The sequence below is a fragment of the Labrus bergylta genome, chromosome 7 (assembly GCF_963930695.1).
Source record: "Labrus bergylta chromosome 7, fLabBer1.1, whole genome shotgun sequence".
Taxonomy (NCBI): Eukaryota; Metazoa; Chordata; class Actinopteri; order Labriformes; family Labridae; genus Labrus; species Labrus bergylta.
The window spans coordinates 22,665,546-22,692,333 of record NC_089201.1 but is presented as its reverse complement, the minus strand read 5'-3'; the positions used below and the strand labels follow the sequence as shown (position 1 = coordinate 22,692,333).

Below are 26,788 nucleotides of genomic sequence, written 5' to 3'. Positions count from 1 at the left end.
GTGCCCCTTTTGTACTAGTTTTTTATTTGTATAGAAAGAGTTTAAAATGAACTTCAGAATAATAAGTCCCAATCTCCAATACATCTATGTCAGTATTCGGTAGGCCAATAAAACCAGGAAGTCCTTCCAATGTCACATTTTTCAGTGAGCGAACCAGCTCTCATGGCTCACATGATAAACAATCCTCAGATCCCAAAGAACTTTCACTTACTGATAAATGGATTGCGCTGAATTTCAGAGGCAAACATTTTTTCACAACAGGATGGACATATCTGGAAACCATTTTTTTAAGGTGAAGTAATATTAAGAAGTTTAATGCCAGAAACAATTTGAATACAGCTTTGCAATTAACTTTTTAATAAAGAAAAATGGAAAGCAGGGTTATTCTTGTTTCAGCTTAATTTTTTTTTTAATCATTTAAAGACATAGTGCTGGTCTTCTTCTTTTATCTGCCTCTGAAACTCTGAACTCACTCCTGGTGTCTTACTGGGTGCTGAATACAGCACCTTCATGGCCTTTGGGCATACAGATTTTTTTAAATAAGGCTAGACTCAGCCGCCTCTGTCCACCTGCTTCTTTCTCATCGGTAAATTACATGTTCTGTTAACATGCAGCGATAACAGATTGTTCCAGCGCACAGTCAGCGTTCACGCTTTGTTATCTGATGTTGTCGGCGGATTTTGCCAGACTGAATGGATCCACACAAAGTGCATACAGCTCTCAAAGAGCCATCGCTGCCTGCGTGTACTGTATCAGCACAATTGAAATACCTCCAGAAGAGTGTTTATTATACAGTAGTGCTTTTTCCAGAAAGACCTGGTTGCATCGACTGTTGACCCGGAGCAGTCCCACATTGACTGTTCCTCTGTGTTACAATGCCCACAGGACTTCCTCTGCTACAAAACATCACAGCTGACACTGTTTTTTTGTGTGTATGAGGTGAACACTTCCTCAGCTTCTTTTCTCACACGCTCCTTCTGTGGCACCCCTAAGCTGAAAGTAAACCCCACATATTGGCCCCATCTTGAGAGATCCTTCACATGCAGAGAAAGCCATCCGGTGCGGACATGGTGGCAAACTGAGATTCTAATCATACCTCTTTTGTTGAGCGCTGTGGAGGTTGAGATGTTTTTCAGGCCACAGCAGATGTCAAGCGTACAGTTTCTCTCCAAGGTTACTCATGAAATGACAAATGGATCTGAGCCTCTTTGTCCCCCCTTTTTTTTTTCTCCTTACGTCTGTGTTTGATGAGAGGGTTGCCATCTTTTTGTCAGCATGGAGATCTGAGAACACAAGGGTATTGCCATGGATACAGAGTGCCCCTTTGGGAGTGTAATTTTGAGTCTTCTCTGCTGAGAAGTGTATGGAGTGTCCCTATATTTGGCTATAAAACATTTCCCTACATTTGTGGAAGTAGGGGGCTTATTGCTACTTATTTGTCTCTGATTCTGTGTTTTCATGATTGTTTCTTTCTGCTTTCTCAAGGACTTGATTGTGTTCCTGCGGCAGATTGGTTTTGTGTTGATTACTTTCTCAAAACTGTTGTTTTTGTTGCTTAAGTGCGGCTTGTGACGTATGCCAAGGATTTTGAGAGTCCTTTTGGCTATTCAGGGAGCATTGGAATGCAATCCTCCCACTCTCCTGCATTGCACATGATAATGAACCTCTGCTCAGCATATGAATGGCTTCAACCATAACACACTCATGTGTCAGGACGAGCATACACAATTCTCCATTTTTTTTCAAGTGTGAAAGCTTCTTTGCTCACCCATAGTCATTCAAAAAACATAAACAGGGGGGATGCATTTGCAAATAGATGTAAGCGAGTTTATATTCACACAATCAAGAGCTGAACTTCCTGGGAAATTTTGAAAGATCCTCTTTTAAGGAGTAATTACAGTGTGGGGATTAGCTATGAAATAAAGGTCAAGTTCAGATCCTCAGTTGCTCGTTCAGCCTTGTGCTTCCTCCCCCTCCTGAACTCATTTTAATAAATGCTTTTTAAAAGTGTCTCCATCTGCACACGTCTCCAGTAATGAACTACTGTATAAATAAGGTCAGACAAGCGTACAAATACACTTTGGAGACTTAACTTTTGCCATCTTGCTGTAATTGCTGCTTCGCTAATAATGTTTAGCTTTTGCTGCATCGTGAGTGAGACCTAAAGACCTAAAGACCTTACATTTACCACCAGGAATGATTAAACAGAGAAAGAGAGGGGCCTTGTGCATCCGTCCAATCGTCAGGGGGGGGTCATGCATTAGTGTGAGGACGTGACAAACCACCCATATGTCATATTGAGCTGGCCTGCAATGATAAGATGAAAGCGAAATCGCCCTTCAATTCCATTCAGGTTGAACAGACCGGGATTTCCTCCTTAAAGCGGCCGTTCCATCTAGTGGTGCTGCTTCTATCTGCATGCTAAAGAGGAGCCTGCTCTCAGAAGTGCCGGCGCCGTCAGTCATTAGCATTTGGGCAGAGGGGACAGAGAGCGAACCCCGGGGTGTTCTTGGCATGTAGCGGGAGGAAGCTAAGTGAATGCCAATGTGCGGCGCGCTGTGAAAAGAGGAGGACCAAACAAATTGCCGGACACGTTGCATTAGGAACAGATGCCCATTAGCATTAAGGGTTACGGTGGGTTGATACGTTTTGTAAAGAGGCAAAAATATTCTTGGAAAAGTTACACCAGGCATCTTATCCTTAACTTCCTTCAGGATGTCTGGACATGTTTTTCTTAGTGTGGTTCTTGCTTCTAGACCAGCCTACACTTCCAATTATGCAATCTAAGTACTTCACTAGACCTCCCTGTCTCATAAACCTACAAGCATTTCTTCACTGTGGAACAGTACCGGAACTGCAATCATGTAAACTAAATCCACATGATTTAGGGGCGGCAGTAGCTCAGTCCGTAGGGACCTGGGTTTGGAACCGTAGGGTTGCCGGCTCAAGTCCCGGCGCAGACCATAATATGGAAGTTGGTCTGGTAGCTTTAGAGGTGCCAGGGCACTTCCCGAGCACCGCCTAGTTGGCCTTGAGCAAGGCACCAAACCCCCAACCGCTCTGGTGCGCTCCCTACTTAGCAGTATGTAGCAGCCCCACTCTTGACATCTCTCCACCAATGTGTGTCCACAGGTCCTGTTTGTGCATGCATGTAATTCAGGCCTATGTGTGTGAGAAGCATGGCCCTAAAAATAGTGTAAACTCAAATTTCCCCCTCGGGGATTAATAAAGTATATCAAAAATCCCCCAAAAATATCATTTAAAAAATATATCGAAACAAAGCCCAAACCAAAGTTAAAGTCACCCTTTAATTTATACCATATGTATCCCATTTCCATGTTTCAAAATCAGTTTTGTTTAAAGAATACAAAAATTAAAATAAGAATTCACAGCACATGAATAAAGGGTCCTAACTTAATTGTCTGGTATTGTACAGTGCAGATCAAAGGGTGTTATTGGTTTTGGAGCTGAAGGGTCTCCCCTCAACAACATGACCCCAATTCATATGTTAACCACAGCAATTATTTGCATATGGTCCCTCAATTATAAAGCTAATGAGGAGATTATGGGAAACGCATGCTGAAGTTGGCCCTCAGAATGTCCATTGTTATCCTGTAGTTGCAGATGAAAGCCTGTGTGAGGTTTTAGCCAAAGCCACTGAACATTTCACCTCATACATCACTGCTGTAACTAATACCGCTGTTAATGTCTCTCCCACTAAATTAGCTGGGAATCCAGAGCCAATTGAAACAGCAAAATGTCGCTAATTTAGTGATCCTTTCAGCTTTCGCTTTAAATGACTCACAGAAGACCATTAAGAATGGATATATCTTTATTTTAAAATCCAAAATTCCAAATCCTGGCAACCACGTAAGGAATATTCTCACTATGTTCTACAGCAAGGCCTTTCATGCAACCTTCGCTCCCTTATAGATGTTTAATGGCTCAGAGACACGGGCACTCAGCCTTGGGAATGAATACCATACAATGGCATCCTTAGCTGCAGCAGGCAGCCTCAGAAAAAATAAACTCTTCCAACCGTATCCGTTTTCTCATCACCACTTTCCTGAGTGCCGAGCTATTCTCATCATTATACCCCCACATTCAGCCATCTGTAGGGGATCCCTGCTGCTCCATTAAGGCCATACTGAGGCTCACAAACCTCTGATTGCATGAGCCATCAATAGCGCTGATTATAGGAGTTAATTAGGCTGCTTGGCTTGCATTAGAGAAAGGCTTTATTTTCATCATAGATGGTTAAACTGTACAGTTCTGATGCAACGGCAGTGATTCGGTCGCTGTTGCAGTGTTGCATCACCATCGTCTGGCACAGGAAATGGCAATATGCTCACTAGTGGTTAGCATTCAGCATATGGAGTAGAGTTATCTGTTGCTGTAAGGGAATTTCAATGGAGCTTTTTCCCCTGCTGACTGCTATTCATTTACACCATGCATTGCTTCAATTCTCAGTGCTCGTGCCCTGTCAGCTCCATCAGTGTTCTCGGAGATGGGCTGACCCTCACGTCCTGAAGAACAGCGTGCATGCATGTGTGTGTGCATGTGTGTGTGTGTGTGTGTGTGTGTGTGTGTGTGTGTGTCCCACATGTGCTACGTCTCTCTGACATGTGCACAAAACCAATTAGTTTTGGGATGGTGAAGTAGCCGGCTATGGGAAAATGACAATGGAGTAATTGAAGAGGCCGGCTGAATGAGAGGCCAGACAGCTCAATGCAGCTGTTACACAAGTACCCAATGTTTTCTCCACGGACAAAATGGACAGGGAGAAAAGAGAGTTCTGAGAGAAGGTGGTCTTCTTTAGTTGTAGACAGTAATTAACATTACGGCCCTTTTATTTTGCTGACATTTGTTTTAAGGGCGAGACACGGCTCGTCGTGTAGTTGCATCAAAAGCTCCTTAACAGTGGTCCTGCAGACTTTAGTTTATTTAATACAAATCCAATTAGCTTCAGATCAAAGCCAACCATTTTACAGACAATGCTGCTGTGTTTCAGGTTTAAATGTGTTTTTCCAACCATGCCAACGCAGCCTTTGACTTGCAATCATCTCTGAATTATATAGAATTCAATTAGCAGACTCTTAATATGGGCTTAACTTGTTTGTCTTTGTCACACATTGTCAGAATTTCATGAATTACTAAACTTTACATCATGCGCTAAAGCAGATCTTCAGAGAATTATCATGCTACTTTGTTGTTGTGGAATACTTCAGCGTCTTTGACCATATAAGGATATATAAGAATATACAGCACGTTGCGACATGTAATGATACGATAGTCGACAATACAAAACGATTCGATATGATACACTTCACTGTACCTGTAGGGGTTTTTGTCTTGTAAATTAATCGTTCAATTTACTGATTTATTCTTAAATGTCTCACAGCAACCTTTTGGCCAGTACAGACCGTTATGCATCATAGATGATCTTAAAACATTCTGTACCCTAAGTGACTAGCTTACTAACATAGTGGCGCATTTTTCTTCAACAGAGCCGGATACGTCCTATGGGGGATTATAAGGAAAACTGGGCCAAAGGTGGGTTAGGGTTAGGGTTAAGGAAGAATGTAATAATATCAACATTTCTCAATACGATAATATCACGATAACAAGTCCTGGGTGTGATAATTATTAAAAAAAAAATTTTAAATGAAAAGAAAATTGAAGACTTGGACTCCGGCTGGACTTTGTACACAAAACAAGTCACACTCACAGTATGTCTATCATTTTGGCTTACCTTCTCTATGCTACTATGTACCTACCTTCAGCTGTTGCTGTGAATAAGAAACTGTTTGATTAAGACGACCATATCGACTTAAAAGTGTGATGAATCGCTAAAACACTGGTCTGCTCCTCCTGAGGTATTACATCATCAAGTATTGAGTTTTTTCAGAGAGACAGTAGCTCTGTTTATCTTCTTGTTATCCATTTCTTTTTTGAAAAAAGAACCAGAGATCCTTCCTGTCGTGCTTCTTTCTGAGAGACCATCTCCCGTTCGATATTATCTGACGCCTCACAGCTTTTGGCACAGCACTCCCAACAGCTCTGTGTTTTTGTCTGGGGCCTCAGCAGTCTGTGCTTCAATGAGCTTTATTTACTTTGGCTACTCCAGTTCTGTCAGTACAAGATACATACATAAGATTTGTGATGTACGGCTTCTGATTGTGTGTCCCCAAGAATCCTGTATTCAAATAAGAAATCCGGCTTGGAACTGTATCGTGTTTAAGATGCAGTGATACTCTGTCTTAGACTCTAAAAATCCCTGATTATGCAGGATTTTGACTTATCCCACATCTGTAAAGTGAATGTGTTAGAATAAGAACAAACACTTCATTTGAATATGGTAAAATCTGGCTGTTTTTAGCTGTTTCTATGCTCACTGTTCAGACAGAGTGTCAGGAGTTCAAGGCCCCAGTGGGTAGTTTCTAGTCTTGAACAGCCCCACTTGAGTTCCCACTGTGTGAGGGAGTTTGCTCACAGCAATAATTATAGCACACATACACACAAATGAGCACAGGCACACATATACTGTACGCACACAAAGACACACACATGCTGACCAGCTTGAGCTGAGCTGCTACACCTCATTAAATTGGGAAATGAATCCTGGATGAAGCACTGGCTCCTCTCCAAATAAAAATCACAGGGCTTTTAGGGTTTCACCATAAAAATGTAAAATGAACTCAGTTATTCTCCTGCTGTCACAGACCATCCCTTTTTTAATTTTACTGCTGAACTTTGAAGAAAGAGCTGTATTTTTTAAAGTAGGTTTAATAACTTTTTAAATTAACAAAATGTAATTGGCACTGAAAAGCGATTCCAAAGCAATACCTTTCAAATCACCTCAAATGGATCTCGTATAAATGACATCCAATTGTAAATTTCTAACACAGCCAGTTGAAACTCAAAAGTAGGTCCTCTTGCTTAGTGCAGGTTCAGGAACCCAGCCTGAAGGCTTGGATCTTTTTATCTCAAAGCCGGAGTTGTGTGATGGTGTCCGCAGCAGAGTGATTGGCTGCCCTGGGTGAAAAATAGAGGCCGTCCCACGAGTGGTGTAGCTCAAGCCAGGGGCAGCGGACGTTAGCTCTCGGTTTCTTCCCAAGCCACCAGACACCAACTCTGATTCATGACTAAAGGGCAACGCTAACAAATGCATCAGATCCCCAAGGAGAACCAGGCCGGGGTCTGGATGCTCAGCTGTCTAGCCTCTGGTCCCAGACTCCTCTGCAGACCAGACCCACTCCCAAAGGCAGGAGAGCAGAACACAAATGCTCTCCGCCTTAAACAGGCTCAATTTGATTCTTTCAAACAGTTACCAGCGTTAATATCCCAAATTTGATGTGCTTTTCCGATAACACAGCAAATTAGCTTCCCTAAGCTCTAAATTAAGCTGTGACATTTTAATACTGTGGCAACCAGCAGACGCCTGGGGGGGGACACAGACAGGAGAGATAAAAACAGGTCGGACTGCGGTTGTTAAAAGAAAACGACTTCTCCGAGTCTCATTGCTATTCGTCTGCAAGCTGCTCTCACATTTCATGAAAATAATGAATAATGCTGATCATTTCTTTTTCTTTTTTAAAGCTGAAAAATGCAGATGAATATGAATTTAAAAGAGCTAAATCATTAATGCTTTCTGGAGCTCAGGTCACACGGTGACAGTAATTATTTCAATATTTGCGTTTTGCTCTTCAGCTCGTTCAAAAAGAATTGCACTCTGTTGGGTTAAATTATGTTAGGACAAGGCTGAACTGCCTGGCAACAACATAAGAGTCATCCCTTTCTGTTTTGTTCTCTGGTCTATTCACAGTTCACCAACCTTCCTGCACAACCGTTTTGACAGAACTATAATTAAAGTTTTTCTAACAAAAGGAAATCCCCCCCTTCATCAACAGTTAATTATTGGCCAACCAGCCGTACACCAGTTTGTCCTAACCTGTAAACATCACCTTGTTGAACACACCATATGTCCTCATTGAGTGTCCACTGAGGTGTCAGAGATCAGCTCGATCACACCTGATGTTTCCCACTACACTTGTCTCATGAAAGAGTGATGGTTCAGTGTCTGAAATCTGACCTCGCTGCAGATCACTTCAGTCAGTCAATCAAAGAGATGAAGCCGAGAGTGAAATGGATGGTGAAGTCAGTGTCCCCCATGTCTTGTCCCTTGGCATGTCAACTGGCGAGCTCATGTGATCGATACGGCAGAGAAGTCTGCTGGCATTGTGGCCGCGGCTGTGATTAGCCGAGCTAAATGAGCCCATGTGGGCCTCATCGGACCCTGTTGGAGATCAAAAGGATAGCTTCAAGAGATGCCAACTGCACTGCATGGCAACTAACATCCATCCATGGACAGAGTTATATTCAAGTGTCTTTTGAACCGGCTGATAAACAAAATACATCGCTTTCATCTCTGACTCTCCCTCTCTCTTCCTCTCCCTGCAGTTGTGGATGTGCACACGTCCTCACACAGTGTGACAGACAGGCATCCCTGTGATCCGGGTCAGACCTTTTGCGTCAAACGCCGATGATGGAGAGGAGGAGGATGGACGCGTCACTGCTGGTGCTGCTCCTGGGACACCTGGCAGCCGCACTGGAGGTCCCACTAGACCGTAAGACAACACATCAGACACTGACACCATCATACGCATTCATATCATTATGTCATTTTCTGACACGATATAGAGAGGGTGATTATGGAATGATGCATTCATTTGTGAAATGTGGTCATTTGCACCAGCGGTATTCTAACCTGTCAATAGTCCACTAATCACTGCAGCTACAGATTACCTTTAGGAACACTCATTTATCAGCTGGCTATTTGTAAATTAATCGATTCATCTTTTTCCCATAAATGCTCTACAAGTAATGAAAGTTACCATTATCATATTTCCAGATGAGAGGTGACTCAGAGCAGTCTGCAATATTGACCACTTTTCAATCATTTGTAAAATGAAAGCAACAAACACTCTCATTCCAATATCAAGACTAAGAAGCTGTTCAACCTTTTGTCCTATAAGATAACACTTTTTATAATTTCAATAGTTACAGAATCATTTTAAAGTATTGGCCTTTAAAGTAAGTATTATACATCTGTATATACATGTATTAGCTTCTTGTTACAAATGTGTCATCTGTGGTTTCAGTTTATATTTTATAGCTGGAGGAAACCCTTTATTTCATTGATTATGTGAATTCGAAAATAATAGTTTTCTTTATTTTTTGCTTTGGGGGGGAAAGGGAAAGAGTTTCCATACTGACCTCCATCCTCCTATCATCACATCCTGATATCACTGCGGTTGTAGACTTGTTACTCATTCTTTGGTTGGAGCTGCTGACCACTGGAGCCTGGAAACTGACCTACATCAAACCATGTGTGAAGCAGAAATAATGCTGGAAAATATTGTTCACCACTAATGTCTGGTTTTCTTTGCTGTCATGATTGTTTCTTCTTGTTTGCTGATTCTTTGGAAAAACACTAAAGTTCTGGAAGGATGTAAGTCTGATACTAGTGTGAATTTACTGCAGAGGTTTTGCTAGCTGTTGGTTGTTATGCTGTGCATTAAAGTCCATATTTGATATTTTTCCATTATATTTTAATGCATTTCTTAGTCTGCTTTATGTTATAAAATGCAGAGTGTGATTTGGAGTGGACTTCAGTATATTGCATGCTTTGTTTGCTGTTTTTGCTCTGTGTGTTTCTGCAGTGGTAGAGCAATTCCTGTTGAGCAATACTGCAAACAGCATGAGTATCATTTGTCATGTCATAGTCCATTAGTTATCCCCCCAGCTCTGACAGGAATACATTAGGCATTGGATCATTACAACAAAGTGAAATGTACCTGAGCGTTCTGCATGCCTATGTCTTGTTGTTGCCCATGTTATGGGGAGTTTTTTTTATGCGTGTCAGCAAACAGTTGTGTGCTTTGATTCAGTATGGTAAGTCTGCATGTTATCTGTAATGACTGTGTGTGTGGTCAATACAGCAACAGAAAAAAAAAGCTAAGTTATGCAGTAAAGGTCATGATTGAATGTTATCCTCTGTCTGATCTCATTTAGTGCCGCAGCCACCGACCATAACTCACCAATCCCCCAAGGATTACATCATCGACCCTCGAGAGAACATTATAATTCACTGTGAAGCCAAGGGGAAGCCTCATCCTAGGTATGAATCTTTCTGCACTCATGGATGTGTGTCTAACAAAGGTATTCCAGGTTTGGATTCAACCAACACCTGTTAAAGTGTCACTTGAAAGGTCACATAATATACTCCTTTGCAACAAATTTAAATCTCAGAGTTCCCCAAAACATGTGTGTGAAGTTTCTTGTTGTAAATCCACTCTGATCCTGTATTTAAGCATGCCTATAAACCCCTCTATTTCAGCCCTGGTCAGAACAGGCTGTTTGTGTGTCTGTAGCTTTAAATGCAAGTGAGCTGTGTTGGACCACGCCCCACTCTGGAAGATCTCGGGTACCTTAGGCATTTTTGCGTCATGCCGTATTGTTTACTGTGAGAAGGCAGACTCAGGAAGCAAAACAAACACCTATCTTTGGTGTCATCCTCCTGGGGGAGGGGTTACTGTCCTTTGTAATGTCACAAAGGGAAAATCTCCATATGGCTTGTTTGAGCGCACATTTTTTGAAAAGTGGAGCAGTCAAAAGACGGGGAGGATGGACTTTTAACATAATTGGGGGTTTTTGTAGACAGACTAGAGACACATATTAGTGTTTCAAAACTATGGTTAAGTGTATTTTGCGTCATATGTGACCTTTACAGCCTCAGTCGACAGCAAGTCTCAAGAAAGTTTAGAATTCCACCAGTAAAGTAATTATTTTATCCCTGCACATGCTGCCCTTGCCACAGGCCGACTTTAGCAAACGCTCTATTGATACTTTAGTTCCATCTTCATCTTGTATAACACTAATTTGCCTGCACAATCACAGCACCCTTTGTACTTGTACTTTGTATACCTGCAAGGACACTCATCAAAGCAACACAGTTCCTTGTCTTCAGTGTTCACTTTACCTTAACATAGCCTTAACCCGATCACCAAATCGTACAGCTGAATCTAGTACAAAAGAATCTACGCACTAACATCTTTTTCAATGCTCTCAACAGCCACATGAATTTGAATCTTAAGAATGTCTATGTGACATGAAATATCCATCACTGAATGTGGGCATGTAAGATCAAAAACAAATTCTTCTTTATGACTTTGGGAGATCAGATTTGCCCACATAAAAGCAGCGAGAAGTGTATGGAGGAAAACGTAGGTCCAAAAATGTCTTCTGTGAAATAACCATTTGGAAAAAACCTTTAATTGCCTTTTAAAGAATTTCCTCACAAAGACAAACAAGTTCAGAAATGATTCATCCATGCTGTTCTAATCTCTTAACATTTGTCTGTCCTTGAAATACAATGTGGTGGCTGTACACCTCAGAATGATTATACATTCATCTAAATTGGATACTAGCTTCACTGCTATGAACGTTGATATTTTCTTTTCCAGTTTCTCCTGGACAAGAAACGGGACCCACTTTGACATCGAGGAGGACCCAAACGTCAGCATGAAGCCACACTCTGGGACTCTGATAGTGGACATCAGCGGGGCGAAGGCCGAGCAGTACGAGTGTGTTTACCAGTGCACAGCGAGGAACAAACACGGAACTGCTGTTTCCCACAACATTGTCGTACGACAGTCCAGTAAGTGCAGTGCTAATCTGTAATTTGTAACACTTCATTTGTCTCCTCTTAATGTCATGCATATCCCACATCTTTCTCACAGCATTGTTCTGTTTTTTTTTTGCTTCAAACAATTAAGTGGCATTTCCATTTTAAGAGCACTCGTGAAAGGTAAAGGTTGCATGTAGAAAGCAGCGTGTTTTTCTTAGCAGGAAGTGACAGTAGATAGAGTGAACAATCCCTTGTATTTCTCCTTTTTGTTTATTCAGTAAGGCATCCCTCGCTCAGCCTGCCTCGTCACCTCCGTCATCATGTCAGCAGCAGTCCATTAGTGACTCATATTTTCTGTCAAATTACTCTTCATCCACTGATGTCCTTCTTCAACCTTTGCAGGGTCCCCCTTGTGGTCAAAGGAGAGAATCAGTCCAATGGTGGTTCAGGAAGGCGTGTCCCTGGTGTTGCCGTGCCGACCCCCTGCTGGCCTGCCCCCTCCCATCATATTCTGGATGGACAACAGTGAGCACTACACTCAATCTGAACATACCCTGCAGCACATCTACGGACTATATTATAAACGTGTCAAATTCACAATTCTTTTTTTATAGTCTGTGGCAGTCAACTTGAGGTTTTTGGGTAATGTGGTTTACTATCGTGAAATTCCAGCTTCATGCTTCTGCGCTAAATTAGAGGGTGCTTACAGTCTTATGTTAGCTCTTGTTTTTAATGTAGTTGAACAAAGTATCACACTTAATTAGTTTTCATTACTTGATTCATTAAATGTGTTGATTTTAAAGGGTTAGTTCACTCAAACTAAAAAGCACATTACATAAAGTAGTATTTAACAATTCAGATATTCTCGGTTTAGTCGAGAATACGGGTCTGTGGTGCAGAGAAAATAGAAATATAGTCCCAAAGAAAAAGGGCTGCTAATGTCAATATTAAGTGTTAAAATTAAACACAAAATTTAAGTATCCGTATATAAATAAACAATAAATGCAAGACTTAGTTGTTGAAGTACACGTTTCTCATGACCTTGTTTGTAGCGTTACATATCTTAGCCTCTGTGTAGAAACTCAGACAGTTATCTGCTGCATGTAGATCCCGTATTACTGATAAAGACCTCACACAACACTGCTTTAAAAACAACTGGACTCAGTGCATGCAGATTCCCACTTATGGTGGAAATGTGAGATTTACCAATTTCAAAGTTAAAGTCGCACTTAAAGGGCATTTTCTACCTGTTTCCTTAGAATGTATATGTAATATAAATTCACCAAACTAACCTTCTGACAGGTCAATTTACTGTGTGTTCTGTAGCTTTCATTTGTATTATATGTACCTTTACATTAAAGTTGGTTTAAACAGCAGAAGGTTGTGTGATGAAATTTAAAGCTACAGAGAAAAAAGCTATTTAATTGGCCTTGTGGTGAAGATGAAGATTAAACATTACAATCTAGTTAAAAATGTGCAGGTTTTAAGATATTTCCCTCTGAGGTTCATGCTTCTATCCAAGATAAATAGAGGTGAAAAACCACATTAGGTTCTCATTTACTTTCTGTGGAAAAGCAACAACCTCTCTTTGGATGATTCAGTAAATGTTGTCTGTTTCACTGGTAGGACGGGGTTTCAGAACTTAGAAACAATCCTTAATTAGAATCGATTAAACGAACGCTTTAAAGAAGAGCTCTTCCAGTAACATTTACTGAACTTGTTTTTGCTTCAAAGGATTTAATATTCCGTACATTTCAGACTTTCAGAGGCTGCCTCAGAGCAACAGGGTGTCCCAGTCCCTCAACGGAGACCTTTATTTCTCTAATGTGCTCCGAGAGGATTCCAGGAACGACTACATCTGCTACGCCCGCTTCCCGTACACTCAAACCATCCAGCAGAAACAGCCAATCAGCCTCAAGGTCCTCAGCCGTAAGTCTGACCGTGTGTGTGTGTGTGTGTGTGTGTGTGTGTGTGATGATAAAGGAAGTCAAATGAACTGGAGGTGTAATGAGCAAAACATGAGAGTGAGTGAGTTATTGTGTTAATGAGTCCACATGAGAGAGAGATCATTTATGTGTTACCACGAGTGCGTAGGAGGGAAGCAGCATTTCCTATCAGTGATTCCATCCTCAGAGACGCCAGCGGTCGTCATCCCCCTGAAAAGAAAGATTGTCAGAGCTTTGATTGCCCCGAGCTCTATCAGCCCGACAGGCGTTCATTTATTACTTCAGCATACGCACTTTCCACCAACAAAGGCCGCTCTCATTCAGTGGAGCATTTAGCTGTTGACATGATGACAGGCTGTCCTCACTACACTCCTCTATTACTATCATTCCTCATCTCTGACTCTGGATTCATTTGAAGTTTTGTTTTTTGCACTTGTATTTTCTACTCATGTTAAGTTGATTTTAATTTCTCATGTGACTGATGATTTCAACTTGTGGCGTGTTTGATTTCTTTTTTTGTTTCTGTTGTGTTACAGTGGATGCAATCAATGACACAATGGCAGCTTTTTACAATGACACTGATTTATTTAGTGGTGAGTTTTTAGCACCCACTAGTGTTCATCCTACCCGACCTAGTGCTCCAGAGTCTGAACTTTCTACCCACTAACACTTACCCTTAAATCCAGCAAACCCACAGACTTGTTAGACTCTCACCGGGGTGAGGTCTAGCACCCTCTAGTGTTAACACCCCTTCATAGACACTCAAACCCTGGTTTCTTTACCCATTTACATTAACCCCTTAATCCAAGAATCATAGTTAGCTTTGTCCCCTCCTTCACTCCTGATCTATCCAATCAAAACCCTTTTAATAACTGACAACTTCCTCCTTTTAAACTGTAACAGCATGGGGATTTCTTTTTCTGATGAGCTGATTTTTTGCAAATGTTACAACATGTCTACAGCTTTAAAAACAAGAATGAATTCCAATTGAAAATAAATATAAGGCTAAGCATATACATTGAATTGATGGTAAACTATGAGTTTGATTACAGCAGTGAAAGTGAAAATATGTAGGGATGCATCAAGGGTTAAAATCAGGGCTGATACAGATTACTTCTGCAGTTCAGCCGATACCAATACTCAGCCTATATATCGATGTATCCCTGTCATGATTCAAAATTCTCTTCCGTGATTGCCAAACCTCTGTGAGACAGAAATCTGCCATCTTCATTCTCATAATCACCTTTTTTTCCTCTCATTTACTTCATCTCCTTTAATCCCTTATTTCTTAGAATATCTCTCTTTGTTTGAAATATACCGGACGCTGGCTGAATGAACACATGTAAACAGTTTCTACTCATAAAACTGATCATGCCAGATTGTAAAGTTATTGTCATGACTGTTATCGTAAACATTTTGTTGGATGATGTTCGTAATTTTTTTTTTTTGGGGGGAAGAATACATCTTTACCTGCACGGTAAAACAAAGCACATTTCATCTCTCTGATTATCAATTCTATATTAGGATTATTGTAGTGTTTATTATAACCCTAGAGGGCAATTTAATGTGATTAAAAGAGCCACAGAAAGCCGCAATAAAACAACAACATGACTAATATAACATTTATATCCAACCATAAAATATGAGAATAGTGGTCTGTAATGAATTGGTTTAGTGCCAGTGCATTTACTTGTAGGGGAGAGGTTTCGTTATACCACAGAGTACAACAAGAAAGGAGTCTGATTTTGAAGGCCCTGTAAGAGGTGGTAATGGTTTGATTGTGAATCTGTGTGTGTGTGTGTGTGTGTGTGTGTAACTGTAGACGACCCTGCGGATGAAAGGAAGCCAACCTTCCTCGTCCCATCTGGCCCCTCCAGCTCCAAAACCGTGCTGAGAGGACAGGTGCTGGAGATGGAGTGCATCGCCGAAGGACTGTAAGTGAAAGAATCTGCCATTACTTCAGCTCTGAGCGCCTCGAGTGCCCACCTGCTCGAGTGTCATCGTCGCTCTTTGTCTCGTCTTCCTTTGAATCCAGGCCCACCCCGGATATCTCCTGGACCAAAGTGAGCGGCGAGCTCCCCGCCAAGCGCACGTATTTCCTGCACTACCAGCGGACTCTTCGCATTGAGAACGTGTCGGAATCAGACGCTGGAGATTACCGCTGCACCGCCAAGAATAAGCTGGGCTCGGTGCACCACAACATCCACGTCATGGTCAAAGGTTTGTCTGATATAATAATGTGCAGATTCCAATCATTCACTCCGTCTGTCTGTCTCTTCATCCTCCCTCTACGTCTCATAATTGATTTATGCACATATGCCAACAGGGCAGTGTGTTCAGTGATTAATTCTCCAGCCGTCTTCTGCGCTCTGTTCTATTTTCAGCCGCTCCTTATTGGATCAGCGCACAGCCCAGAAACCTTGTTCTCGCTCCGGGAGAGAACGGGGTGCTGACCTGCAGAGCCAGCGGCACGCCCAAGCCCTCCATCACCTGGGCCATGAACGGCATCCCCATAGAGAGTGAGTGCAGCCTGCTCCGTCTTACTGAAACTCCATCTGCTATCAAAAAAAGAAACGTACCGGTCTCTATGGCAGTACATGACTTTTTCTAAAAAGCTGAATATTGTAAAGTTTGATTTTTTGAGAATACTTTTCTGAATCACAGATTAGTAAATACCTCTGGTCTGCATACCATATTGAAGATTGGATTTACAATCCCCGAGTTTGATAATCAATACTTGATCAAAGCTTTTTTTTAATGACTCATAGTTAAAAATATTTAAAAAAATTCACCTTAAACACTTTTTTTTTTACACATATTAAGCAAAAAATATTTGCATCGGTTTTTAATCTGCTCTCAAAGTAGTGTTTCGAAATATTTAATAATTATGCCAATTATTGTCAGCATACGATGGTCAGGCATCGAGAGGGGGAACTCTAATTTTAATTACTGAGTTTGAGAGGTCAAGTTGACAGACTTTAGACAGAGCTATACTAAGTTGTCCCCATTTTCTGAACCTAACTGGCTGGCTGTAGCTTCATATTTAAAGTACAGCTGTGTGAGTGGTATCAATTTCTTCCTTTAAGAATGCCCTTTTCTCCAAACTAGTAAACTGTAACCTAAACACGGAGCATTTCAGAATAAAATGTGTATATAATATAAAATAAAAAAGATTAAAATGACTAATAGTGTCATATCAGTGCAGAAATATCTGATTAAACATTTTGAACAAGACTAATTAATTCCAGATTCAAGCTGTTTGCAGTCTTCAGTAATCTGTGCTACAGACACATTTTGCTCACTATTTAAAAGTATTACTGATACTCAGCTTTACGTGAGATACTCAAACCTCCCGTCAGCATGTTACTCTCTACAGAAACGTTACTACACAATGAATCCAGAATTCAAATAACCAGAGTAACATTTGTAACCCTTGATCAGATTCTCCAAAGGATCTGAGCAGAAAGGTGGAGGACGACACCATCATCTTCACTGATGTGCAGACGGGATCAAGCGCCGTCTACCAGTGTAACGTCTCCAATGCCTACGGCTACCTCCTGTCCAACGCCTTCATCAACGTGCTCTGTAAGTTCATTACCTCAAGCTCCATTTTTTTTAATCCAGAATGCTGTTTTCCATTCACATTGATTTTCTGAGTGTAATAACACAGCATTAATGGCCGCTGTCTCTCTACAGCCGAGCCGCCCAGAGTGCTGACACCAGCCAACAAAGTCTACCAGGTCATCAAAAACCACCGGGCCCTGATGGACTGCGCCTCCTTTGGGTCACCCATCCCTAAAATTACCTGGTGAGTTGATTAACTTTAACAAGGGTGAAGTTTTGTTTTATGTTTCTTTTAAAGCTCAAAGAGCACGTCCCTTTGTGTCTCAGGTTCAAAGACAGCCGGTCGAGCACCCTGGATGGAGATCCTTACATCCTCCATGACAACGGGACTATAGAGATACACACAGCTCAAGCACACAATGCTGGAAAGTACACCTGTGTGGCCAGGAACTCACTGGGGAAAGAAGAGAATCACATCCTCCTCGAAGTCAAAGGTGAGAGTGTCCTCAGTGAAGATGATGCCTCACATTTAGCCGTATTCACACATAAACTGAAGACTCTTTCTAGATCATTCAGGATTGTCTGATGAAAGTCACATAGAAGCATTTTCATCACCTAATTTTGCTGCTTTATTACTTGTATTGACCATTTGTCTGTATCTTTATAATTGTATCAAAATAATGATTAAATGATCAGTCAAAAAATGATATTTTGTTTGCTCAGGTAAAAAGGACAGTTTTAACCCTGTTCTTATCCATTATATTTACTTAGTATTATAAATGATGCTCAAACTCTGATGCATTTTGTTCAGATTCTCTCATTTGAATCATTTAACTTGGCTCAAACATCTGACCAAACCTTCTCCCCCTTCCGCCAGAGCCCACCCGGATCCTGAAGCAGCCAGAGTATAAGGTGGTCCAGCGGGGCCGCTCGGCAGTGTTTCAGTGTAAAGTGAAACACGACCCCTCGCTGATCCCCACCATGACGTGGCTCAAAGACGACGGAGAGCTGCCTGATGATGAGAGGTGAGAGCTGCGTGGAGAGATGTCTCACGTTTAGACCGTTATCCCCAACTACATCTATGGAACCACTTTACTTTGAATTACATCAAACTCTTATAGCTCTGTTTTTGTTTGTTAGATTTTGTTTGACTACTTTTCTGAATAAGAAAAAAAACACACATTATTTTTTAAGTGGTATATATGAATGCTTTTTTTTCCAGGTTTTACGTAGACTCGGACAGCCTCACCATCACCGAGGTGTCAGAGATCGACGCGGGCGTGTACACCTGCATCATGAACACGACTCTGGACCATGATTCAGCCAGCGCTGAGCTCACTGTTGTCGGTACGTTCAGCCTTTCTGAAACCTCAATTTCACTGACTCACAAATTATTAAAGGTCTTCCCGGAAAAGTGAATCTGTCCAATAACTCACAGATCAGATTTCCTTTCAGAGCTTCAAGGTTAATTGCCTGAGAGTTTACTGAGAAGGTGATTTAGTCATCGTGTCAGCAGCATTAATATTTGATTGTTGCCGTCTTAGCGAGCCAGATAGACTGCTTTGTTGTCTTACGGCTAACCGACTACTTAACTCCCTTTCTTACTCCCACCGTCCTACCTGGCAGAGGCCACGCCGACACCAGCTGTTGTCATTGGTAACTGCAGAACACCTGAGCACCCAGCTGTGCTCTGCTGACATTGTGTGTCTGTTGTATGCTTTTGTTAAGTGGAGCATGCCGTGGCCTTATTTTTGACAATCCCTGAGCTTTTTTTATTTGTTCTTCTCATTTTGATTCAACAGTATTTGATGGATTGTCTTCGTCTTTTTGAATAACAGCCTGTTTTCTGGAGTGTATTTTGTAATCTTTTTTGAAAAAATGCATGAAGTCAAAACACATTAAACCATTGATGCAAAGGAAAAATTCTGCAATGGGAAAGTGATTCTCACTCTTACTTAAATGCAAAGATCGTTTGAAAATCCGACATCTCACTATTGCACTGTTTGTGTAATGCTCCAGATTCATATTTTCCTCATCACTTTTTTATTCAAAGCACATGTTCCACTTCATCATCACAATTTCAATCATGAGCTTCAATTTAGGCTCCCTTGGAGCTGGAGACTCTGTTTCATGCAGAGTGTTTATGGAAGATGCTCACTTGAACGTCAGTGATTTTATTATGCATGATTCAGTGTCTGCATGTGTCGCATTGAGCAAAGAATGAAGAGAGACATGTCAGGAAGACGAGGAGATGTAAAAGTAAAAGTTGTTGCATGTTTTAACCAACAAACCTGACATGTTTTTCTTTGTTTGTGACCATGAAGCTCTCTTCTGTTTTTGTTTTATCTTCCCGTGGCATGCACGCTTCATTTCCTCTAGCTATAACTGTGTGTTGATGTCGCTGCCTGTGCTGTATCTCCTCCAGAGCGACCCGACCCCCCTTCTGACCTCGAGCTGACAGACCAGAAAAAGAGGAGTATTCAGCTTACTTGGACCCCTGGGGATGAACACAACAGTCCAATCCAGAGTATGGCTTTATTGTTTGTATGTGTTCGTGTGAGGGTATTTGTGTTAGTTTGGTGGTCTTCTGTTTTGGATGAATTCATCCTAACTGATTGTAAAATCACAATCATATGAACGAGACCCAGCGTTTGTATCTGTACACTTAAAATGATTTCAAACATGGAGTTGTCATGTTTTCTAATGGAAAGCTTGCATTTAAAACTTCACGTGTTTCATTGAAAATAATTGGGTTCATCTGATGCAAAGAGAGACTAACTGAAGAAACTTCAAAGTTGCATTATGGGAAATGTAGGTTAAAGGGTGTTTTGTAGGACAGAGCCGAACACAGAACAGATTGTCGATATAGTTCATGCCTTCCTGTTGTAATTTAGACATTTTTTTGCAAACCGTTTCTTAAGACCCCCCAAAAATACGAATGTGCACACTCTCCGTGTCTGTGATTTCGCTTTAGCTCCAGCTTGAAATAATTTGTCCATCGATCAATGCTTTAACAGCGTAAAAAAATCCAAACATCCATAAAAATGTCTCAACCATTTACTGCAGCAGAATCTGGTTGTCGATTTCTATCAGTATGCGCAGAACGATGCCAACACTCATACTCTATAAACATTTACTTTACACCTCAAAGCACAGCCAGAGGAGCATGTCAAGACATATTTTAGTAGAACTTGAGTTATCTTGAGTGCATTCCTTCTTTTAGTCATACAACTACACTATCAGTGTGCTCAGCTATTAACACTACTTGTATTTTCTTCACTTTGCACAGAATTTCTGATTCAGTATGAAGACTCACTGCACCACCGAGGTCACTGGCATAATCTAACCGAGGTTCCTGGAACCAGGACGACAGCTCACCTCAAACTGTCACCCTACGCCCACTATACCTTCAGAGTCCTTGGGCATAATGCTGTGGGTTTCAGCCGCCCCAGTTTCCCCTCCAGGGTGTACAAGACAGAACCCGCAGGTACATACTTCAGAATTATGGCTTCAGAACATGAATCAGAAAATGTCCTTCCATGTCCATCTGATTCAAATGTTATACAGTGCACATACAGTGCAATGTCTTGCTCAAGTGCACCTCTGCAGTGCTCAGGAAGTGAACGGGCACCTCTCCAGCTACCAGACCAACTTCCAGACTTGGTCCTCACCGGGACTTGAAACAGCAAACCTCTGGTTCCCAACCGAAGTCCCCACAGAATGAGCTAGTGTCCCCTGTTACCGTGGAGAATTCATTATTTTGTCTTTTTTATTGTCTTTTTTTAGCTCCTGATGAGAACCCAACAGGTGTACAGGGATTGGGGACACAACATGATAATCTTGTAATCTCATGGAAGGTAATCCAGTTTTTTTTCCTGACGAGCTGTTTCTAATATCTTGAAGCATTAAGTGTTGTCCAGGGAATACCATGAAACATCCAATGTGTCCTTGTTCTTTGAAGTGCAAAGTGCAAATTCATTCTCTGACTGAAAAGTCAATTGAAAGATAAGTAACATTCAAAACGTTCTCTTCTGCAGCCGCTGACAGGCCTCCAGTCTAACGGTCCAGGGCTTCACTATAGAGTTATGTGGAGGCAGAAGGCGGTGAACAGCGACTGGAACACAGCGAGTGTAGTGAACACCTCCAAGTTTGTTGTGTCTGGAACGCCCACGTTTGTTCCATACGAGCTAAAAGTTCAGGCTGTAAACGACCACGGAGCGGCCCCTGACCCTGCTATCGCCCATGGCTTTTCAGGAGAGGACTGTGAGTTACACTGACTCTTACAATGACCTTTTAAGACCTTTAAAGACCTTAAGAAATTGATTTTGCAAGTTTCTGTGGGAATACATATGTTAGTCTTCTTCCCTGTTTATTTATCTGTTGTTGCTTTCTTCATTCATTGTCCAGTGCCGGTAGCAGCTCCAAACAATGTGCAGGTCATGGTGTTGAACAGCACTCTGGCAGAGGTGCACTGGGACCCTGTGCCCTCAAAGTTTATACGTGGACATCTCAAAGGATATAAGGTACGGTACAAAAGCGAGCGTAACATGCACACCAATCCAAATAGCAATAGTCCGTCAATAATGGAAAATAACTGTTTCTTGTAGGTGTACTACTGGAAAGAGCACAGCCTGCATAAACACAACCCCCACCATGTGGAGCAGGAGATCCTGACCTTCAGCGGGAACCATACTCACGGCAAACTGCCCGGCTTACATCCCTACAGTCTCTACTCCTTCAATGTCAGGATCTATAACGGCAAGGGGGAGGGTCCCGCCAGCACCACCCAGGAGTTTGAGACCCCTGAAGGAGGTAGGACCAGAGAAAATGTTCTTTCTTTCTTTCTTTTTTTTTTCAAGCATTGTCTCAATTACAAAACGTAACTTTAATCCAAAATTAATGATTAGGTTAAATTATAGTAGTTATAAAACACTTAAAATTAAAAAAAACAAAAGCTTGCTTTGAGCTGTGATGTCATAAGAATATGAGAGGTAAACTGTCCTCTTGTGTATTTGGACAGAAAGGTTTATGCACAATTAAAATCGACATCCAAATGAATTAAGAGCAAGCAAAACATGCTTCTTATTAAGAAGCAGACCCCCTGACTGAGACTTTATGTGTAACCCTCTTCAGCTTTTTATCTGATGAACTTGTATAAGGTGTCATGATTTCTCTTGTTCTTTAGTGCCGGGGGCTCCTACTTCCCTGTTAGTCACCGACACAAACCTGGACTCTCTGACTCTTGAATGGAGTCCTCCTCATGTCCGCAATGGACGCATCACTGGCTACACCCTCAAATATCAGCCAGGTGAGTGTTTCTCCATAAAATAAAAGCTGAGCTGTTAGACTTGTGTCACCTTCCTTCATGTAGTTAATAGTTCTGTATGTCTTCTTTTTTCATGTCTTTTCCTGACCCGTTCAGTATTAGATAAGAACACAGAGCAGATAGAATAAAGTAGTCTTAAAGCATTTGAAGAAAGTTGTTTTTCTTTCATTACAACACAAATTAACAAATCAACTTTTGTCACTCCCGTCTTCTGTTCCTGAACCCCCCCTTCACCTCCAAATACTTTCATTTTCCAACTTCTCATCATTAAATCTTCAACCCTATCCACGCCCCCATTCCTCCTCATACCTTTATGTAACTTACCTCATGGCTTCCAACACTTCCTTCCCCATCTTATTATTCTCATACCACCCATCAACCTCCACCCCTGTAGTCAATAACTCCAACGAGCTGGGCCCAGTGGAGGAGCTGGCCCTGTCCGCCAATGAGACCTCAGTCACTTTGTCCAACCTCAGGCACAGCACACGCTACAAGTTTTATTTGAATGCCAAAACAGTCAGGGGAGCAGGCCCCACCATTTCTCAGGAAACTGTCACCATCATGGACGAAGGTAAGTCAGCAAACGCAGACAACTGCAAGTAAATGTTTTCTTCATCTGGGAGACTAGACGATCACTTAAGCTGATTATTAGATATGATGATTATTGTTTCTACAATTCAGGTAATGAGGGTTATACATGCCGTTAATATACAGAACATGTTTACAGTATGACATCTATGCCAATTTCAAACACATCACACAGTTCTTAAAAACACCAAACTTCATTTATGCCTTCACCTAGCTTGCTTTCATCAGGGTGGTTGATGGTTGAGTTTTGTGAAAATTTGGTCTTAATGTAACACATTTTTTTGATGGCTTTTTATGTCACTTCTTCTTATTTTATCCACAAGACACAGTAACATCAAACGTTCTTCTTCTTTTTTTAAGCAAAATGATGATGTAATGTTTTTTGTTATCTCCAGTTCTGTGATGGTCTGAAAAGTTAAAAAAAAAAAAAAAATCAACCTTAAAACATCCACCTTCCTGATTTTGGTAAACTAGCCCAACGTGAGTTTCTCCAAGTGTTTTGGACTCACTTCAAAGTGAGGGATTTTATACTGTCACATAACTCCAAACTATCAATATGCTGTTTTCCCCCCCAAGAGTTATGTTCTGTTATATGTCTTTTGCACTGAGTTAAATGATTGTCAGAATCAGAAAATCGTCCAATATTTGATTTAACCTTAATTTAACCAGGAAAGAAGCTTGCTGAGATTAAAAATCTATTTTTTCAGAGCGTCCGATAAGGGTTCATGTGTGTGTCATATTCTTAAGACTCAAAAACAGCATTAGTTCATTCCAGTTTCATGTGCAAAAATCAGTTTTATATGAACATCAATAGAATATTTATTATTTTTTTAATTTTAGTAAGATATAAAGCAGTTATAACTTGAATTTTAGATTATGCATGTATTCCTGTTATCAATCCTGTTTTTGACTAATCTGTTTACAAAGATATATATCCATAATCAGATGAATTCTTAGCTACACAATTTTTAACATTGTAATATTTTTGTTCACTTACAATGTTCATTGTCGGTCTATATAGTACAAAGCACACAATTGTATTATTCATTGTATTACAATCTTTGGCTGTAGCATTTTCTGTGGCATGATTAGCTCTTCATTCAAATCCAGTTATTTGTAGAACATGAGTGTGATCCAGTTGCATTGTTACACAAGGTGACCCACACTTTTCTAAAACTTCTGACTAGTCGTCTGTTACATCACCCAGCACGATCACATGAATGTCTTAATGTTACACTTACTTAAAGTGACATACTGTAGATGAAAGGGGAGGGGGGGGGTTATCCCAAAGTGACCCCTGTCCTGTTGTTTCTCTGTGTCCTGTTTCTCTCTACAAGCTCTAATATCACAGCTTGACGTAGATGTGGGCACCGGTGTCGGTGGTATCTACACTGCTGCATGTTTTAAAGATATAGCCACTGCTTAAAAAAAAAAAAGCATGCAGTCCTCATCTTTAAGCAATTTCCCCTCGTCTCTATCAAACTCTGCGGCCCACCACAATGCTCCGCTGAGTTCAAAGCTGTGGAAGTTCAAAGCCACACAGATAAAGATGCTGTGTGACGTTTGGCTTTTTAATGCCATGTGATAAAAGTAGATGAGTCTTTTCAAAGCTCTCGGCTGCTTCTTTTTTTTTCCTTCCCTTTTTTTTTTTGTACGCTGCCTTTGGCTACTTTGACCCCGCTTCCCGCTGCATGGCGAGAGTTTGCCTGGCATGCCAATGAACTGTGTCCACTGTGTGTCATGACTTCAGTGTATGTCATGTCCGTGCTTGTTGAGAGTGTCTGTGTGTGTGCGTTTGTGGTTCCGTGTTTACCCTCTCCGTGTTGTTTACAGGAAACACCCAAACCTCTCATCCCATTGCACGGCCTCCTCCTCACCATCCACACAACAATGGTACAGATACTGCTGTGATGATAGCACACTAAATGCCTGATTTGTTACATGATCAGCTTTGTGTTGTCCTTGCTGGTTGACATAGTTCTTCCCATTTGTTATGCTATTGTGTAAAGCTAAGAGGGTCTAGATTCAGTGACACTAAGACGTTTAATGGGAATGTAATTCAATCAGAGGAATTGATTGCAAGTTATTGGATTGTCCTTTGCCCAACAGATCAATCTTTGATGGTTGTCTTTTCTCTTGTGTGCTCAGCAATGCCCGCGAGTCCTTTCGGGAACGTTAACTACTCGGTGGTAGACGACGGGGCCCTGATCAGTTGGGATTTCTGGGGGCCGGAGAAAAACGTTTATGTAGAATACAGATTAGAGAACAGTAAGCAAAGCCACACACCTCTGTCTATCACACATAGGTGACAGGAGATCCCTACAATATAATTAGCTTGTGCAGGTGAATAGAAATATTGGCAGTCATGTGGAAGCTGGGTCCTGCCAACATGGACCCAGATGTGATAAACATGGCCGCCTGTGATTGGATTGCTGATTTCCCCACACAACCCTCGATTTTCCCCGTCCTGTAATTGACTGGGTTTGCGTGCATCTCCCTCTGTAATCACGATGCAAGTTCTGCAAACAAACATCATAAAAGCCGAACAAACATCCCTCTGATGCCAATTGATTGTGACTGAAGTGCTCTCCATTGTTTCTATCCACCTGCAGTGAGGATGAAAAAAATGTGTTGTCGTAGTGTGGCTCTCTCACATCCACTGTTTAAAAGATTCAATTTGGGAATATCATAATCATGGATCCCAGTCACTTAGAAAATGTTGTCATCAAACACATAATCTTGTGCTCATTAGCCGAACAGATTTCATACTAAGCTCATCACAACCTGGAAGTCGACGGTGGCCTTGAGACATCTACGCAGTGTGACCCAAGAAAACACAAACACACACAAATAAACTGAACAAAACCAAAATCAACAAATGGTTCTCTCACCATGTTCAACGGCAATACCTTACAATCTGAATCCATGGTGTTTCCACACTGCAGAGCTTTCAGTTGAATGCTTACATAGACCTGCTAACATATTCATGTATTCACACCATGTTTATGAGCTTAATTTACAATGTTAGCATGCTTACACTTCCTGTTTCAGGCTTATCAGCTTTTCATTAGGTGGTCAGGGTGCCATGAACAGATGTATTTAAAACCATGATTATTGAATTTCATGGCAGCCAATTGGACAAGTGCTGAGAGATTTAGGAGTAAGTAGGATCCATTCTTCATTAGTTACTATGATTGTCACCCTTTAATAGCCACACACTCATTAGATTTGACATGTTTCCGTCAGGGTCTGACCAAATGGACTGACGTAGCTAGCATGGCTAGAAAATGCTGCAATGTGAGAACACCACAAAAAAGTACTGTAAGATCTGATGTTGTTTCCGACCTCATTTTTGGTGTGTTTTTGCTTTCTCATTTTTCCTGGATTGAGCTTCCAGGGCCACCGTAAAGATTCCTTGATAGACTTAAATCTTTGAATATACCCATGAATATCACCAATTGGAATTTAACATAGGAGTGAAGTGTCATCCCATAACACTAGATTACATTTTCAAGTAACTACTTCCAGTCATATCATGATGTCCCTGACCCAGTTGTGCCTGTTCCCTCAAACGCTCCTCTCTCAATGAACGTCCGTCCTGCAGGTGAAGGTGAAGAGGAGTGGCAGAAAGAGCTTGTGAACGGCTCTCAGAACGTTATGCTGAAGGGCTTAAAG

The 26,788-nt window shown here is 41.3% G+C and overlaps 1 protein-coding gene across 1 annotated transcript in view; it reads left to right on the top strand.

The window, feature by feature from the left end:
* Positions 1-26,788, top strand: part of LOC110004311 (neuronal cell adhesion molecule) — a gene marked incomplete in the record, with an annotated part of 75,059 nt that overhangs the window by 43,689 nt on the left and 4,582 nt on the right. Inside the window, 27 exon segments of the mRNA XM_065957034.1 lie at positions 8,461-8,627; positions 10,075-10,180; positions 11,526-11,719; positions 12,092-12,214; positions 13,448-13,618; positions 14,172-14,228; positions 15,458-15,569; positions 15,671-15,855; positions 16,020-16,154; positions 17,077-17,220; positions 17,332-17,443; positions 17,527-17,693; positions 18,077-18,224; positions 18,422-18,546; positions 18,826-18,855; positions 19,625-19,726; positions 20,489-20,686; positions 20,986-21,056; positions 21,237-21,462; positions 21,607-21,722; positions 21,807-22,011; positions 22,385-22,507; positions 22,920-23,096; positions 24,451-24,495; positions 24,947-25,006; positions 25,262-25,381; positions 26,718-26,788. Of these exon segments, the coding sequence (XP_065813106.1) occupies positions 8,543-8,627; positions 10,075-10,180; positions 11,526-11,719; positions 12,092-12,214; positions 13,448-13,618; positions 14,172-14,228; positions 15,458-15,569; positions 15,671-15,855; positions 16,020-16,154; positions 17,077-17,220; positions 17,332-17,443; positions 17,527-17,693; positions 18,077-18,224; positions 18,422-18,546; positions 18,826-18,855; positions 19,625-19,726; positions 20,489-20,686; positions 20,986-21,056; positions 21,237-21,462; positions 21,607-21,722; positions 21,807-22,011; positions 22,385-22,507; positions 22,920-23,096; positions 24,451-24,495; positions 24,947-25,006; positions 25,262-25,381; positions 26,718-26,788 (3,408 nt within the window).